The 19,624-nt window shown below is 35.0% G+C and overlaps 1 protein-coding gene across 2 annotated transcripts in view; it reads left to right on the top strand.

The window, feature by feature from the left end:
* Positions 1-19,624, top strand: part of ENPEP (glutamyl aminopeptidase) — a 113,104-nt gene that overhangs the window by 43,057 nt on the left and 50,423 nt on the right. Inside the window, exons 4-8 of one of the 2 annotated variants that reach the window (XM_074228707.1) lie at positions 4,271-4,391; positions 10,325-10,479; positions 12,189-12,302; positions 16,463-16,597; positions 18,243-18,308. In XM_074228707.1, coding sequence (XP_074084808.1) covers positions 4,271-4,391; positions 10,325-10,479; positions 12,189-12,302; positions 16,463-16,597; positions 18,243-18,308 — 591 coding nt within the window. The remainder of the gene's footprint in view (positions 1-4,270; positions 4,392-10,324; positions 10,480-12,188; positions 12,303-16,462; positions 16,598-18,242; positions 18,309-19,624) is intronic. The other variant, XM_074228708.1, reaches the window with a different exon arrangement.

Raw genomic sequence — 19,624 nt, 5'->3', positions numbered from 1 at the left:
ATTGGTGGGGATTGTCTTTTGGCTCTTTTCATATTTTTAGGGCATAGAAACTATCTAGCACATAATAGGCACATAACAACTGATTGGATAGTGGAGACAAGAAAATGAATGAGCATGTAGAGGATATGTCTTCAGCTGGTAAAGAATAATAGTTAACATTTATATATTGCTTACTATGTACCATGTGCTTTACAAATATCATCTCAATTCGTCCTCAATATAACCATGTGAGGTACATGCTATCTATTATTATTATCTCTATTTTGCAGATGAGGAAATTGAGATAGATTTTTTTTTTCAGTGATTTGCACTGAAAGAGGCCAGATTTGAGCTTAGTTCCTCTTGATTCCATGACCAATGCTCCATCTGTTCTGCCTTGATATCAGTCTATCTGAGTGACTGGAGGAATGACAGTGCCTATTATTATAATGTTAATGTTAAATGTCAAATGAAGGTGGATTTATGGAGAAAGATTATAAATTCCATTTCATGCATGTTGAGTGGGAGGACAAGTTGAGCTGTCCAGTGGCATTTGAAGATAAAAATGGTACATTGCTGTGGGATAAGGCTTTATAGCTGAGGCAGTGCCTGGATCTTAAATGTTCATCTGTCTGAATGTTATTATATAGCCTGAAGGGAGCCTCTGAGGGTTACAAAGGAAAGTGAATTGGGTCTTAAATGGAAAATATGAGTCTAGCAGATCCTGGAAGAGGAACTGAATAGAACAGTCTAGCCAGAAGCCTAGAGTATCATGTCTAGTAGGTTTTCTTGGACAAAGGACATTGCAATTTAAGTTGAATGGTGTATTAATAAATACATTCACTTTCTGATGAATGTTTTAGTGTCTAATCCCATATGTTCCACTGGTAAATGAGTATAGGCAGAAGTTGGAGTTCCATCACAGAGATTGTGATGATACCAGTGGATAAAAAGGATATTTGACTTCTACAAAGTATGTAGAGAGTAAATGAATGACTTGGCAAGGGATGCTATATATTTAATAGGTTGTAATCACACAATAAGTGTGTGGCTGGCTCAGACAATTATAGCAGTGGTTATTAAAATCAATCAGATGGTAATCCAAAATGCAAAGACAGAATAGGCTTTTGTCTGGAGAAAGCTCCAAATCAGTGGAGGGTGAAAATGAAAAATGTGATGAGAGATAATTTTACTCTTGAGTGGATCTGCTGGTAGAAACTCACCAACCAGTCGTACAGTGCTACTACTCTATAATAATAATCATCATCATAGCTAACATTGATATAACACTGTAAGATTTGCAAAGTGCCTTACAAAAATTATTTCATTTTATCCTCACAAGTTTGGGAGGTAGGGATTAGTATCCCCAATTTATAGATGAGGAAACTAAAGAAGGCAGGGGTCACACAAGGCAGGATTTGAAATCTTCCTGCCTGCAGACTTAGTAGTGTTCTATCCACACTATCACTTAGTTACCTTAGGAAAAAAATGGCTAAAGTCCACCATTTTGAGAATAGACTAACTTAAGAAGAACCACCTGCATCCAAGGTGGGGGAGGGTGGGGAGAAAATAGTGGTAAGAAAGGCAGCAGAAGGAGTGTAAATTAACTATTGTACTAGTATAAGTAACATTTTATAATAACAATAAAATGATTTTTAAAAAAGCTAGCATTGCATGACATTTTAAGGTTTGCAAAGAGCTTTAAAATGCATTTCCTCTGATGACTATGTTAAACTTCAGCTCCACTACAGTTAGTAATTGATATTGTCAAAAGATGTGGATATTAATCTGATTCTCACTCGCCCAACCACAAGACTTTCAAAGCAAAAATGTGAAGCGGTCACCCGAACTGGACCACTAAGACAACTGCCTGTAGGAGAATATTAAATGGATGAAGTGACCTGAACCCATTCAAATGGTCTATTGAAGGAAACAATTAGCATACCTGTTTAGCATATGAGGCATTTAAACCCCGTAGTATAGTTATCTTTGCTTTGTTCACAAAACACAAAGTGCTTCTCTAATTCTGCCAAGTCATTGGGAAATCACATGCCCTCATTCACAAGGAAGCCTGGGTTTGAGAGCATGTTAGGATCAGCACAAAGCTGTATCACCACTATGGGGAAAATAGCTCATAGAATGATGATGATGTCAGTAGTGTTCTCTTTGAATATTGAGAACAGCAAGTTTTCACATAAAGAGTCAAAAGAAGAATAGAGAAAAATATTCAGGTTTCTGGCAGAATGGTAGTGGAAAACCAACCAAAATAATTTCACGGAAGCTATTTTTAGCAGAGCTCAAAAGTTAATGGAGCATCCCAGGATACTTCACTTATTTCCAGAAAGGGTGATGCAGAGGGAAAGAAGCTTAGGATGCATATCTAGTACGACAACTAAAATGAACAATGTACATTTGGGAGCAAAAAAGGGAAAATTCCAGAGTTTAAAAAATGTGGGGGCAAACGCTTGACTACAGAATATAAGACCTTATTTGAAGAATGAGTAAAAACTTTTTGGTGGATGGATTATCATAATATTACTGTGATGTAAAAAAACAAATATAATGAATGTTGTGCATCATAGAAAGACCAAATGAACAGATGCAAAGTGATTCCAAGTCTATGGCTCTATGTTCTATATAACTTTAGAATTCACAAGGAACCTTAAAAGATGTCTTTTCTCTCCTGCTTATTTTATAAATGAGGAAGCCCTGAGAGGTGAAAAATCTTGCTCTTTCCCTCTGTCTTCTCATCCCAAATCTGGCACTAGGCAATCAAAGAAAATTGAAGTATATGATGCTTGTTGGTATGTAGATTTTAATGCTTCTAGATCAGCAAATGCAATTATTTTGAATTTTCCACTATATTGTCCACCAAATGGAAGACTTTTTGGTAATTCGAAAAGTTTATTCTTATATTTGCATACTCTGTCATATTCTTTGTTCCCAGAATTCTATAGTCTGCCTATTCAGTTTGGTTCTCAATAGCATCCAGTTAAAGATAATTTTCAATGTTCATTATTGCAATGTTTTCTCCCTCTCACTCTTCCCCCACCCTAGGATATCAAGCAATCTGATATAGATTATACACATAAAATTATGTTACACATATTTCCATACTGATCATGCAATGAGGGAAGAATCAAAGCAAAAAGGGAAAACCATGAGAAGGAAAAAAAGCAAAAAACAAATTTAATAAGGTGAAAATAGTATGTTTTGATCTGCATTCAAATTCCTTATTTCTTCCTCCCCAATAGCATCCAACAAAGCACCATGCTAAAAATATTCATTGTTTTGAAGAGAGAGTGATCTGATGGGTACGGTCTGAAAGTGCAAATTATTGAGGGTGTCATTTAGCTAATGAGGTCACATGAGCTACCTCATAGGGCTTTACCCCCAAAGAGAAATTGCTGCTGTTATTCAGTCAAGTCTGATTCTTCATGACCCCATCTGACATTTTCTTGGCAAAGATCCTGAAGTAGCTTGCCATTTCCTCTTCCAGATCATTTTTTAAATGAAGAAACTGGGGCAAACAAGGTTAAATGACTTACTCAGAGTCACACAGTTAGGAAGTGTCTGAGGCCAGATTGTAATTCAGGAAGAGGAGTCTTCCTGACACCTAGCCCATCACTCTATTCACTGCCATATAACTCCCCCATTGTACCACTTAGACCCTGAGAAAATCTGGATCATTGCATTTGGCAATTTGGAAATGTAATAGTTAAAATATTCAGAATATTATGTTTGTGTAGGATAGTACACACAAAAGTTCCAAGGTCATCACCTTAAGAATTGAAAACATGGGGCGGCTAGGTGGCACAGTGGATAGAGCACCGGCCCTGGAGTCAGGAGTACCTGAGTTCAAGTCTGGCCTCAGACACTTAATAATTACCTAGCTGTGTGGCCTTGGGCAAGCCACTTAACCCCATTGCCTTGCCAAAAAAAAAAACCTAAAAAAAATTGAAAACATGCAGATTGTGGTGGTCATGAGCCTGTGCTTTCCACCATTACGATCATCGTCACAGATACCATCACCCCTATCATCATCAACATTACAGTCACATGTATATTTCTTTCAGACAAGGAATAAAAGGGAAATCTATCATTCTCATAACTTTAAAACAAATCTTATAATGACACATAATTATACTACATCATCAGAATCAACAGATCACAATGAATCTGCAAAATCCCTTAATGACTGAATTATTCAGGTCCTTCATTTTTCAAATGAGAAAACTTTACATGTAGTGTTTTCTTAAAGTAACATTAATATATTTCTTTTTTTAATTAGCTCAAAATCTATGTCCAGCCACTTCAAAAACATACAGCTGAATATGCTGCAGACATCACTAAAGAAGTATTTGACTATTTTGAAGATTATTTTGGAATGAATTATTCCCTTCCAAAATTAGGTAAGTTCAGTTTTATATTTCCTTTTTTTTTAAAATAGTTCGCTATGGGGCACAGTGGCACAGCGAATAGAGCACTGGCCCTGGAGTCAGGAATACCTGAGATCAAATCTGACCTCAGACACTTAATAATTGCCCAGCTGTCTGACCTTGGGCAAGTCACTTAACCTCATTGCCTGAAATAAATAAAAACAAATTAAAAAAAATAAAATAGTTTGCTATTATCTTAAATTAACTTCCTTTAATAGCATTATCATTAGTCAATTAATTAGCTAATTAGCAAGTATTTGTTTATGAGAATAATGTTATTCTAGGTGCTGGGATATTTTGCTAATAGGTGATGTGTTTTTCCCTAGGACAAATTATGTCATTTGCTCTGATTTCCTTTTTATTATAAATTTTTTAGAAAAATTTTATTTATTAAGGCAATTGGGTTAAGTGACATATCCAGGGTCATAAGCTAGGTAATTATTAAATGTCTGAGGTTGAATTTGAATTCAGGTTCTCCTGACTCCAGGGCCAGTACTCTATCCACTGTACCACCTAGCTACCCACCTAGTTCTGATTTTCAAATAAAAATTAAGTAACTTTTGGAAAGTCAGATAGTTAGGATCTAGACCAGATGATTTTTAGGATGGTACATCATATCAATGCAATCTCCAACCACAATTCACAATTCTGGAGGATTTATGGTGTTGTCTGTTCCCCCAACTCCTGAAGAAAGACTATGGACTCAAGATTCAGTAATTTATATGTATATATATGTATTTATCTATAACTATATGTATTATATATGTGTGTTTGTTTTTCTTTTATGGTGGAGAGATAGGAAAGGAAAAAAATTCCTTTTTGTTAAAAAAAAAGACCCCCTACAAAGTAGAGATCACAGAATGTTAGAATTGGAAGGGACTATAGAGGTCAATTATTCCAATACCTTTCATTTTATATATATGAGCAACCTGAGGCCCAGGGAGTGAAATGATTTGCCCAAAATCACTTCTGACTCAAAATTCGGTATTTTTTGTACTAAACTTCAAAAACAGATTGCTCTTTTCTTAATTAGCCATAAGCAAATAATAAATTCATTTTCCATAATAAACTTTTGAAAATAAAAAATTGAAAATGTCCTTTGTATTTCAAAGAGGTTTTATGAAGATCAGATATGTTGGTAAACTGCTCTGTAACTTCAAAGTTCTAAAGAGATATGATCTACTGAGATAGAAAGCCTGAGATTTAAATCTTACCATTGACATATACTGGTTGACACCAAAGCAAGTAATCCTAATATACTAACATTACTATTATTATTATTACTATTATTATTATTATTATTATTATTATACTCCTTCATAATAGATCACAGTAACTTCTTATTGTCTTTCACTCATTGTCCTGTCACTTCCCAGACCAACACATAGCCTCATGACCACCAGTACTTTCTATTAAAATGTAAATTCCTTGAAAAATCAGGATAAGGGTCTTCTTATTTTTGACATTAGTATCCTTAATATATAGTACAGTGACAAACACATGGTAAGTGTATGATAAATATTTTTTTGTTAATCTCCTGTGTATAGTATGATAATGGGGCTTATTGGAAAAAATGCTCAATTTGATGGCTGAAGATCTATATTCAACCTCTGTGACCTTGGTTAAACAATTTAACCTATATAGACCTCAGATAGTCATCAGTAATGTGAAGGAATTGAAATGCTATTATTGTTTTGTCATTCAGTTGTGTCTTACTCTCTGTGACCACAGAGAGGAGGATCTCACAGCACATCACATTTTGCCATCTTTCACTATCTCTTGGAGTTCATGTTTCCATGATTATTTACCAGTCTCATTCTTTGCTGTCCTCTTTTCCTTTTGTCTTCAATCATTTCCAATATCAGGGTCTTCTCCAAGGAGTTGTCTTCTTGTTATGTAGTCAGAGTATTTAAGCTTCAGTATTTGACCTGACAGTGAATGACCTGAATTAATTTCTTTGAGTATTGAAAAGATAATTTTTAAAACTTTTAGGATATATAACAAGGCCTCTTCCAGCTTTAAATCTAGGATCATATGGTCTCATGGCAGAGACAGTGTGTTGCAATGAGAAAAAAAAGACAATTTAAAGTCATTTCACCTTTTCCTCTTCTGTAAAGTGACCTCTGAGGTCACCTCTACCTCAAAATCAAGTTCTACATTTCTTTCCATCATTAATCAGTACTAAATCCTAACCATTCCAAATCTGAAGTCAAAATGTCATTGTTTTTCACAAATATTTTCCCCATGTTTCTCAGCATTACACAAGGAAAAACATGAGAAAAACTAAGAAAGTGATGAGACCTGAATGTAATTAGGAAAGGACTGAAAGCCCCAGAATCGGTACAGATGTCTCAAGAGGATGAAAATGAGGACAACAAGGAAAAAACACAACAACTAGCTTTCTGTTTTTGCACTTACACTAATACATTCCTTACATACATAAAACTCAGTGCAGCTGGATCATGTGTGATTGGCTCAGTCTAGTTCCCAAACGTCACATTGCCAGTTATATTTCTAGATCGACTTGTTGTGAGAGGAGGAAAAAACAGACAGCTTTCACCAGAATCAGTTAAATACTTTAAAAAAATATTTCTAATATTTTATTTATTTAATGGGGGGGGCAATGGAGTTAAGTAATAATGTCATGCAGCTAGTAAGAATTAAATGTCTGAGGCCAAATTTGAACTCAAGTCCTTCTAGCTGCCCCATCAGCAAAATACGTAGCAAAATATGGATCTTGTGACAGAACAACTTAACAGTTTCAGCTTTGGTCCTCACTGAATCCAGTATGTATTCTCCACTAAAACCTTACAAATAAAAAGTCTGTAATGGACTTTTTGTTGCTTCAGTAATTTCAGCTGTGTCCTTCTCTCTGAATTCTTTTTTTTTTTTTTTGCAAGGTAATGAGGTTAAGCGGCTTGCCCAAGGCCACATTCTGTCTTTGGGGGTTTTCATTGCAAAGATATTGGAGGAGGTTGACATTTCCTTCTTCAGCTCATTTTATAGATGAGGAAATTCATGATGGTTACAGATGAAGGTTAAATGACTTGCCCAAGGTCACAAATTAGAAAATGTGGAGTTCTATTCCCATGTAGGGAAATCTTGCTTTAAATTTCAATAATGTTTCTTTGTCCTCTGAACAAACATCTAGGATAGACTGTAATGGAAATATTCTTTGAGAAGAAATTGTGTATTCTAAAATGCACACTCTAAAAATAAAGTATGTTGGAAGTAATTATAATAATAAGCACAAGAGAATTCTTGTATTAGAGGAAGAGAGGAAATAAGCTATTTTCCAGGCAGGGAGCTAGAAGCCTGGAGTCAGGAAGACCTAAGTTCAAATCTGACTTCAGATACTCACTAGCTGTGTGATAGATAAGTCACTTATCCCTGTTTCCCTCAGTTTCCTCACTTGTAAAATGAGCTGAAGAAGGAAATGACATATTACTTAAGTACCTTTGCAAAGAAAACCCCAAAAGAGGTCACAAAGAGTCAGACATAACTGAAAATGACTAAACCACTGTGATATGTTCCTTATAAATATTATATCATTTGACCCTCATAAGAACCTTGGGTGGTAGGTAGATAGTATAATCCTCCTTTTACAGTTAAGGAAACTAAGGCAAACAAATTAAATGGCTTGCCCAGAGTACCCCAACTAGGAAGTGTCTGAGGCCAGATTTGAACTTAGGTCTATGATTCCCTCATTTTATCCATGGCACCATCATCCTAAAGATCACATGAGTAAAGATATATTGATAATTTCTAGTGGCAGCATGGTATGGTGTATAAGCACTGGACTCAAGCCCTGCTTCTGACACATGCTCTCTAACCCTGGGCAAGTCTCTCAATCTTTAAGCAACTATCAAAAGACTGAATGTTGTTATAAAGGAGTTGCCATGGGAGAAAGAATTTCCTCACATTGGAATTTTGAATGAAATTGGTGACCTAGACTCTATCTCTTTTGCTAATCCACATATTTGTCACTAATTGTAAGTATAAAAATAACAAGAAATGGAAACTTCCTATACTCTGGGAGATTTGCTAGAAACAATGGACTTTTATTTATTTTTAACCCCTGATTCTGTATTTTAACCAGAAGGAAAATTAGGCTATGACTCATAGAATGAAAATTCATTAGATTCCAAGCATCTTCTTTGAGTGTGCAAAGAGTTAGAACCTGAAGTGATACTCATCAATTGAGGAATGACAGAACACATTGTATATGAATGTGATGCAATATCATTTGTAAGAAATGATAAGGGAATGATTTTAGAAAAATCAGATTGATTATTAAGTACAAAGAAATGAGTTCTTTAAGTGAGAAAACTACACTAGTTCAATTAATCTTTCTCTCAAAACTTTCATTGGTTGCAGAGATGTAAGTCAGGACCACTATGACCATGAAATCACACTATCTCCCATTGACAGATTTAATCAACAAGACTTTAGCCTGGAGAAAGAGTAAAATTAAAATTATAGAAGGCTAGAGTTGGCACTCACCTGAGTAATCCTCTGGTCTAACTCACTTTCTAATGATATTGGAAGTCCATTGAGAGAAGTGTCCAGTCTTGGATAGAAGACTCCTAAGGTCAGAAAAAGTCCTGTGTCTGCTGTATAACAGGTGTGGAAGTCACAACCTTTCCAGCTTCAGGCAACTTTTTATAAATATAAATTAAAAATGAAGTAATTGATTGTGGGAACTGTTTCTGCACTCTCAAAATCATAGATCTAGATCAAGAGAAACATGCCACAATACAAGGGGAATGATAAGATCTTAGAATAGGACACTGAAGGGACAAATAAAATGGTTCTCTAGGTACAACAGTTGTTAATGTTAGAACTTTCTCTTGGGAAAACCTTATCCTCTTGTCCTTGACAACTTGGTAATGGAATGGAATGGAAAATCATATTTTGAAATGTTTCTCAAAATTAAGGATAGAACTACTGGTGGAGCTGTCTAACCATTCTGGAGAATGATTTGAAACTAAACCCATAGTACTCTGACTCAGTAATACCTCTATTAGATCCCTACCCCAAGGAGATTAAAGACAAGGAATTAAATATGCAAAATATTTATAGCAGTTCTTTTTGTGGTGGCAAAGAGTTGGAACTTGACATGATATTCATCAATTGAGGAATGACAGAACACATTGTATATGAATTGGTGCAATATCATCTGTAAGAAATGATAAGGGAGTGATTTTAGAAAAACCTGGGAAGACTTATATGAACCAGTTCATAGGGAAGTAAGCAGAACTAGGAAAACAGTTGACAAAGTAACAACAGTATGTAAAGATAACCAATCATGAAAGATTTAATAAACTGGTTAATGTAGTGAACCACCACAACATCAAAGAACTAATGATGTAAAATGATGTTTTCCAAAAAGAGAACTGATGATCTTAGAATGCAGAATAAAGCATTTTTTTTCTTTTCTTTCTTTTTTCTTACTTTAAATTTAGTTTGGATCAAACTAAAACATGAATGATTTCATATGAGTAATGAGCATCATCTCTTGTCTTCTCTAGGTAAGGGAGGGCTTGAGGGAAAGAGAGAACTTGAAACTGAAAATAAAAATAAAATAAAATTTAAAATGGAGGACAGAAACTCTGCCCCCCCCAAAAAACAAAACCATCTCATTCTAGAGATTTTTAACCATTCACTGTCTATGACATTCCTTTCAAGTGTGCACTAATAAGTCTGTAGTCAGTGGAAAGGGTCCTTTGGAAATTTTTGAATGTAAGAAAACTGAGATGATTGAGAAACAGATGGATTTTGTTCCCCCAAATTAGGAGAATAATTTTTATAGTTTTCCGCTAAAGTCAGTCAGAGATGAAATATTTTGCCCAGAGAAAAAGAATATATTTATTATGAAAAATATTGTTCTCTTTTTTACATTCTAGATAAAATAGCCATTCCAGATTTTGGCACTGGTGCTATGGAAAACTGGGGTCTTATTACATACAGAGAAACCAATTTACTTTATGACCCTAATGAATCAGCCTCTTCAAATAAACAGAGAGTGGCTACTGTGGTTGCTCATGAACTTGTTCATCAGGTAATAAATCTCAAAAATGGTTGTTGGAGCAGAGGGGAGATAGAAGTGTTTAAAAAATCCTGGTAACAATTGTAATAAATAGTATATAACATGTTATCTTCAGATCTTTTTTTTTTCTGTACTCTACTAAAAGCCTCATTAATGTCAATGAAGTTTTTTTTTTTTTAACCATCCCTGTATTTTTTTGATTGGAGAGTGTTATCTGTAAGGATCTCCCTCTACTAATTAGGGATAGCACAGTCTTTGCAATCTCAGCAAGTTGTATGAGAGTAAATGACTTGCCTGGGGTTAAAAAACCATAAAGTAACAAATATCGGATCTGAATCTAGGTCTTCCAGAGTATAATAACACCAGTTCTCTATTTTAGAGAGCATCTTTAATAAAGAGAGCAAAGTGAGTTATTTCAAAACTTAGTAGGTACTCCACTCCATTACCTCATAATGTCCTTACAAAAACTTTGACTACAGCAGCTTGGAGTCAAAAAGACTCATCTTCATGAGTTCAAAACTGTCCTTAGACCTTTACTAGCTGCATGACTCAGGGCAACCTTGTTTGCCTTAGTTCCTCATCCTTAAAATGTGATGTTATGGCAAACCATAAAAGAAAACCCCAAGAGGTTCACCCAAAAAAAAAGGTCAGACATGAGTGATGACTGAACAGAAGAGACCTATGAAATAGAGATTTTATAAGCTCTTCAAGGTAAAGAGATAAAGAATAGAGGATCCTATACAAAGGGATGTGAGATGGAATGGGTACATTTAGTAAAAACAAATCTTGAATCAATTAATAAAGAAGCATTTATTAAGCCCCGAAGCCAGGAAGCTATGACTTCAAATCCTGTCTCAGATACTCAGCAGCTGTGTGACTCTGGGCAAGTCACTTAACTCAGTTTGAGTTTCCTTATATGTAAAAAGGTAATCATAACAGCTACTACCCCAGAGAGTTATTTTGAAGATTTTTTTTGGCAAGGCAGATGGGGTTAAGTGGCTTGCCCAAGGCCACACAGCTAGGTAATTATTAAGTGTCTGAGACCAGATTTGAACCCAGGTACTCCTGACTCCAAGGCTGGTGCTTTATCTATTACACCACCCAGCCACCCCTGTTTTGAAGATTAAGTGAGATAAAATATGTAAAGTATTTTGCAATCATTAATTAGCTGTCAATACTACTAGTATTGCTATCTTTTTTAGTATTTCTATTTTAAGAAATTTGTTTTACCTAGGTCTTCAAGGATTCTTTCCTATAGTTTTATAGGCTCCACTGTAAAGGCTTTATGTGTATGAGTAAAGTATTTAAAAAGGTAATCTTTTTTTTTTTAGGTCTACCTTTTATTTTAGATTTTTGCAAGGCAAATGGGGTTAAGGGCTTGCCCAAGGCCACACAGCTAGGTAATTATTAAATGTCTGAGGTGGGATTTGAACTCAGGTATTCTTGACTCCAGGGTCAGTGCTCTATCCACTGTACCACCTAGCCACCCCTAAAAAGAGGTTTTTTTTTAAGGCAATTACAAAATCAAGCCCAAAACAAAATACCCCCAGGAAATATTTACAATTGAAGTTCTGTATCTCCTCAGTGTTTGGATGGTTAAAAAAAAGTCTTATCTGATATCAATGACAGAATGTACATAAAAACATATATAAAAGTTTGCTGACCTATAATATGTTTTTTACCACTATCTTGATCTTTCCTCATCTTGTTTATCTTTCTAGTGGTTTGGTAATATTGTGACCATGGATTGGTGGGAAGACTTGTGGTTAAATGAAGGATTTGCCTCTTTCTTTGAGTTCCTGGGAGTAGATCATGCAGAAAAAGATTGGCAAATGGTAAGAGTCTTTCCTTTATTTCACTTATGAACTACTCTAAAGGTTGAGAAGCAATCCAGTTCTATGGTTATATGTATCTCATGTATGACTAAGTAACTGAAGGAATTCACATTTAAGGTTTAAGAATCTCTTCAATCCGATTTAATTCACATCCACATTCATATTTATATGGTACCTTTGATCACTCCCACAAAGAACAAAGAGACTTGGAAGGGAAGAGAGAACTGAGCTACCTAATGGACAGTTTATCCAGATTCTCAAATTTCAGAGTCTGTCTTGATTTTGATACTTGAAAAGGCCTTGTGGGAAAGAAAAGACAGAGCCATGAAGGGGAAAGATGCCAAGAAGAGAATTCCTAACTTCTCTATTTTCTGTAAAGATGACCAAAAGAAGATTATATCAATCAAAACCTCTTCTGTGTCACTAGGGATTTGTTGTTGAAATCATTTTAGTCATATCTTACAGTGGAATGGTTTGTATTTACTTCATTGACCCATCTTACAGATGATGAAACAGAGTTAAGTGACTTGCCCAGGTTCACACAGCTGTCTGAAATGAAATTTGAACTCAAGTCCTTTTGACTATAGGGCTAGTGTTCTATCCACTTCATTACCTAGCTCCCCTCTGCCACTAGGAATTCAATAAAATTCAATAAAATTCAATAAAATAGTCACTATCATCAAAGACCTTAGGGCACATTCAGTTTATGTGATCATTTGGCAAACATCAATTGTCTCCTATGTGCAGAGGAATGTACTAGGTACTGGAATACAAAATGGTATGAAACAAAGACCTTTCTTTCTCAAAAGTTGTAATTGGAAAGATTATTCAGGTGGTATAGACAATAAATCACAGTGCTAGACTGGAGGCAAGAAAGTCATTATGCTCTCCAACAAACCTTCAGATAACTATTGCTAGTAACCTGAAAATAAGGGGAAATCAGAAGGTGAGTTCAGAGGAAGACTTCACAGCATCCCCGTGTCCCAATTTAGAAGAGGAAATTGAAGCTCAGTGATGTAAACTGACTTGCCTAGGGTCACAAAGTCAATATGGATTGGAACCAAGGTCTCTTAACAGCAAAGTCAACTCTGCCTTACTCTTTATTTTGCCGCAATCTACTCCATGCCATTACCTCTTTGGCAGTGATTAGGCAATGTGGAAAATTTGGATTTAAGAGAAGGAAAGAAGAGTGAAAAGAGATAAGGAGTGGCAAAGGAGAGGTGGGGAAAATAAGAGGGATCAATACTCTCTTTTAGTCCCAATTCCCCCCCCCCCCCGAGATTTCTGATTTAAAGCAGCTTGGAAACTGTTTCAACTCTCTATTCCAGAAAAAGAACCTGGAAAAGGAAGTTGAGAACTAGCCATTAAGGGTTACCCTATCATTTCACATTTTTCCTATGTAAAGCTAAGGCTGTTCTACTCCAAACATTATTAGCTGTGTGACCTTGAACAAATCCTCTCTCCTCTATGTGCCTAAATTTTCTCAATGGTAAAATAATGAGGTTGGACTCAAACTATGTGGTTCCTTCAGTCTCTAAAGTTCAAGATCCTTTCCATTTCACAAAAACAAGAATGATAACTGTCAAATAGTCAGTGATCCTATTTATGTACAATATGAGCAGTATGGTATGAGGAAGCTATAATGGTAGGAGGACCATAGAGAATTGCAGTAATTTATGGAGCTAACTTTGTGAACTATTGCCCTCTAATGGACAAATCAAAAGATGAATTATACTGGGAAATTTCCCATGGTGTTTAGTTTTTGTAATCTGTTATTTTTCAAAGGTTGAAAAGAAAGTTTTGAGAAAAAATGTACATTGTTAGTAAAAATAAAATTATTTAGTAAATATTGATTTATAATCAAATATTTCCAATAAAACATAAAATGAGCAAACTTTCCAAAGTCCCTTTGCTGGCTAGTAAGAGGCTTAAAAAGTACTAATATCCCCTAAGATAAATATCCCACTTATACCAAGAATTTAAGTGTAACTCACTTCTACCAATCAAGACATGATGAACTATTTCTACATGTTGGGAAGGCCGGACAAAGTAAGGAACTCAGTTTATAGTTCCCTTAAGAATAACACTAAAATATTTTTTGAATTTTTTTAAAAAATAGTATAAGCATAATAGTTAAAGCAAAGATATTCCAATATACAAAGAAAAAGAGGATTGCCTATAAAACTCTGAAATTCTATTACATGTTTTATTTTTTGTGTATACTAAATTTAACAAGGTGATGACAAAATTGTCCTGCTTGTGTCTCCTTTTGAATTTTCTTTTTCAGTATATTTTTAAAAAGTTTTATCGGGGGCAGCTAGGTGGCGCAGTGGATAGAGCACTGGCCCTGGAGTTAGTAGTACCTGAGTTCAAATCTGGCCTCAGACACTTAATAATTACCTAGCTGTGTGGCCTTGGGCAATCTACTTAACCCCCACTGCCTTGCAAAAAACCTAAAAAAAAAAAGTTTTATCGATGTCCTTTTCTTTTTCAGTCTGATCTCCAAGCCCTCTTGTAAGAAATTACTATAGTTAAGCAACATAATTTAATACAGTGACTTGTCAGAAAACGAATGTCTTTTTGTATCTTTAAACTTCTAAGATGCAAGTATACATCATCATCATCAATCTTCTGGAGTCATGATGGACTTCACGTGTATTTGCTGTTGGTATATGCATTTGTCTCCTAAGCTAGTCATAAGATGAAAAGCAGGAGAAGATACACATATCTAAAAAGGAAGAATCGGGGTGGCTAGGTGGCGTAGTGGATAAAGCACCGGCCTTGGAGTCAGGAGTACCTGGGTTCAAATCTGGTCTCAGACACTTAATAATTACCTAGCTGTGTGGCCTTGGGCAAGCCCTTAACCCCATTTGCCTTGCAAAAACCTAAAAAAAAAAAGGAAGAATCAATTGTGCAAATTTTCCATCCAAATGGGATTAATTTGTGGGTTTAAATTTTATTCCTCCTCAAAAAAACTATTTGGAAGTATGAAAAAGATATGATTTTGTTTGTATATATAATTTTCTCAATGGTAAATGATGGGTTTGGACTCGAACTATATGGTTTCTTCTAGTTCAAGATTCTTTCCATTTCACGACAAGAATGACAACTGTCAAACAGTCAGTATTCCTATTTATAGGCAATATGAGCAGTGGGGTAAGGATAAAGTATCTAATTTTAATGTATATCATGTGTATGTACATCTAGTTTGTAGACATTAATCATAAGGTATGAGTTAGTTGTTTCTTTTTTAAAATTTTTTTTATTTAAGGCAATGGGGTTAAGTGACTTGCCCAAGGTCACACAGCTAGGCCATTATAAAGTGTCTGAGGTCAAATTTGAACTCAGGTCCTCCTGACTCCAAGGCCAGTACTCTATCCACTATGCCACTTAGTTGCCCAAACCAGTTGTTTCTTGAAGTCAACATTCAATCTCCTTCCTTCCTTTATAGCCTTTGCCCAAGCTGTCCTGCTCATTTAGAATGCTCTCCTTCCTTACTTTTTACCTCTTAGAATCTAATTTAGAACAAGGGCTTGACTAAGGTGCCACCTCTGATAGGTTTTCTGATTCCCCTATGTTCATCTTCTCTGATTCTCCAAATGAAATTCTTTTTCTCTCTTTAATAGTGTAACTCCACCTAGTAGCTCCTTTGTAGGCTAACAAGATTGAAGATTTAGAAACGAAAGTTATCTCAGGGGTCAACTGGTCCATTTTACAGATGAGGAAACTGAGACCTAGGGAAGCTAAGAGATTTGTTCAGTCATATGGGTAGAAAAAGGCAATTGTAAGACCTGAAGAAGGCCTGAAGAGCTGGCCCTCAGCTCATTGCCCTTTGTATTACTGGAGAATAGAAATTGTTTCCCATCTTTTGAGCCTAGAGTAGTGTCTTGGACACACTCTAGAAGGAAATCTAGTTTTCTCAAACAAGAGAATTCTTGCTTTGGGAACTGGTGACACCAAGGCAGATACTACATAATTAGCCTCTGATTTAGTAGGTGAGTCCTAAGGAGTTGCCTAAAGTATTTTAAGTGATTTGTCTAACGTCATACATCTTGACTCCATATTGCTTCTACCTTATTAGGATTTTATTTAATTAATGCTTAATAAATTAGACTATTGTAAAAAAAAAGTTATCACATATGCTTCATTTTATTTTCCAGCGTGACCAGATGTTACTTGAAGATGTTTTGCCAGTGCAAGAAGAAGATTCCTTGATGTCTTCTCACCCGATTATTGTAACTGTGTCAACCCCTGCTGAAATAACATCTGTATTTGATGGAATATCCTACAGTAAGGTATATAAAAAAATTGTCTTTGAAGTACTTTCTATTTGGTTACTTAACATTTTCTGGTTAGTGGTCTCCAGCTGAACTGCCTATGGCATGTTCATCTCATTGAATTTGGGATTAAAGCTTATTTTTTAAAAAAGTGTTTTGTTTCTACTTATCCTGATCTTTGATAATTTGGGTTTTATGAGTTTAAAAATGTTTCCTCTAGTTTGTTTAAAGGGTAGAAAACAATGGCCTTCTCTAGCATATTGTCAATAATAGGTCAATAATGGCATGGATCTTGTCCTCAGGAAGCATTTATGGATACTTCTAATTGACTTTTAAGTCTTTTTCAGGGAGGGAAAATATATACAAAATTGCTAGGGAAACTGAGGGATCAGCATCTGTCACTCCTGCGTGCATTACAAAGATGGGGTGCATTTTTCATCTGTGTGAAGTCCTTGTGAGAAATGCACAATAATTCAGAGCTCCATTTTTTTTTCTTTCTATTTGAGCACTTTCAACAAGTGACATGATTAGGAGTTTCATTTCCTTCCATCTTAGCCAGTGGCTGATTCAATCATCACATGGGCATATGACTGATTCTGTCAAAAACTGCAGTTAACAGAAATGTTTCCACATGATTGGGTCCGGTGATTTCATTTAGGCCTAAAATATTATTTTAATATGAAGGAAAGCTTTCTTCATACTATAGAATTAGAAACATGCAGGATCCTATTTATCTATATTTGCTTTTAGTAAGATGATCTCTGTGCCTCTGACACCTCATTTACCTATAATCTAATTCTAAATAAGGAATATTCATTATGTCCAAGTCTTCATGACCCCAGTTGGGGTTTTCTTATTTATCAAGTGACTGACGTCAGACTTGAACTTAGGAAGTTGAGCCTTCCTGACCCCAGACCCAACAACCATCCACTGAGCCACTTGGCTGCCCCTGTAAACATTTGCTTTCATTATTATTATACATTACAATTTAACATGCATTACCAAAAGGGGAGGGAGAACAGAGATCCTAATCTGATAATTCAAACAAAATAAAGGTTTAAAAATAGCTTCCACTGAAAAAGCAAAGGATCTCCAAAATGGCTAGCTACAAATTAGTTTTGGTAGAGTTCTTACCTTTTTATTTATTTATCAACATAATCTTTTTTTATTGAAAAAAACCCGGAAATTTGTTGATCAGTTTTGCCTTTTACTTGCTTTATTGTATTATTCATCAGTGACAATCCTTAAGATGCACGCATGCACATATACCCCAATCCACTTCTTTTCTATTAGGAGGGCTCCATCTTCTGGTTCACTGGAAGAAATGCAGTAATTTTATTGACTCCTCAAAAGACATATTTCAATAATTTCTTTAGGGCATTGATCCTAAACCCTTTGTTTGTTTTAGAAATTTGTATTTAAGTTGTGTTAAATAATTAATCCACAATTGTGTTCAATAATCAATGCATGAATAAGAGTATTTTGGAAGCTGTTAATTGGTAGATTTGATTTACCAACAACTTGGAACCAACCGTTCCTTTGAAGAAACAAAATCTCTAAGTTTTATTCATAAGAAGTTGTCTTTTATTCCTTGCTTTTAAATCACACACTAATAAACTCTAGATTTTCTTTCACATGGTGACGTTTCTTTTTTGTTTTTTAGGGAGCCTCCATTCTTAGAATGCTTGAAGACTGGATAAGTCCATATAACTTTCAAATTGGATGTCAAGTATGACTTGTTATTACTAATAGTGAAAGATTGGGAGACTGATCATGATTGGGGAAAAAAATGAAATGGAGTAGAAAGTCAGGGGATTGAAACTGCCCAATAATGTATGAATCTTTTTTCCATATTTCCTACATGAGGTTATTGTAGAGAGTAGCTTAGCATTCCCAGAAAGCCACAAATTTCATTTTCAAACAGCTCTTTTTAAGCACATTCATTCCTATACTGAGCAAAAAAATCTGTCTCTTTGTTACTTGCACCAACTAGCAGCTAGAGATCCCTCTGGAATCAAATATAATAAACTGAAAAGCTACCCAAATAATCTTGCAGATCTGACCATGTTTCTGCATCATTAACAAACCTTCTTGTTATCTTGAGGAGAGGATTTCTTTACCTGGGGCATATGAACTTCTTTAATTTAATAATTATATGTTAATATAATTATTTTCTTCTGTTATTCACTCTATATATTTAAAGGCATTATTCTGAAGAAGGTCCATAATGCCAAAAGGATTCATGATACAAAAAAAAAGTTAAGAACTGTTGCCTAGTATAAAATGAAAACTCAATGTAGCATTAAAGTTCTCCATAGTTTGGTTCAGCCTTCATTTCACATTATTCCCTTTCAAAATTTCATATTCTAGCTAGACTGCATTACTCAGACTATTACACTAAATTTTATACTCTATTTCCTTCCTGCATTCATTTCCAAATTCTATTCTCCAAGCCAAGAATGTACTCTATCTCTATCTCAGTATGTCAAAAATCCTCCTCTTCTTGGAGGTGTTGTCTCATAAAATCTTAGATGCATTCCCCTAAACTGAATTTTCCTAAAGCATTTCATCTCTCTTTTCCTTTGCTCCATAATGCTCTTTTTTTGTCCTTATTTGTGTATACACCAATTCAGTATGATTCAACAAACATTTATTTCTGGTTGCTTGGTCCTGTCCAAATCTTTGGGGGGTCCTGAATGATTAGAATCAGTGATTTAATTAGTATAAGCAGTTTTCTATGTCCCAATACAGATTGACACTTCACAGTCATAGATAGATAGATAGATAGATAGATATATTAGTACTCAATATATATCTATATATGTGTGTATGTGTTATATTATATTGAATCCCACATATCTGCTCTTTGAATATTTTAAGACATTAGGTCATATCTTTTCAAAACACTTTTTATAGCAAGATGACCTCTTTTTTCCTTTTCTCTTTTATTTTGATATGATCATGAAAACTAGGAGAAAGAATTTCCTTCTACCTAGTACCAAAATTCCTTATGTTTCTACACTGATGTAGAATCTACATTGATCT

This window comes from Macrotis lagotis, chromosome 3 (genome assembly GCF_037893015.1).
Source record: "Macrotis lagotis isolate mMagLag1 chromosome 3, bilby.v1.9.chrom.fasta, whole genome shotgun sequence".
Taxonomy (NCBI): domain Eukaryota; kingdom Metazoa; phylum Chordata; class Mammalia; order Peramelemorphia; family Peramelidae; genus Macrotis; species Macrotis lagotis.
The sequence above is the reverse complement of the archived record's forward strand: the minus strand, read 5'-3'. Positions and strand labels throughout refer to the sequence as shown.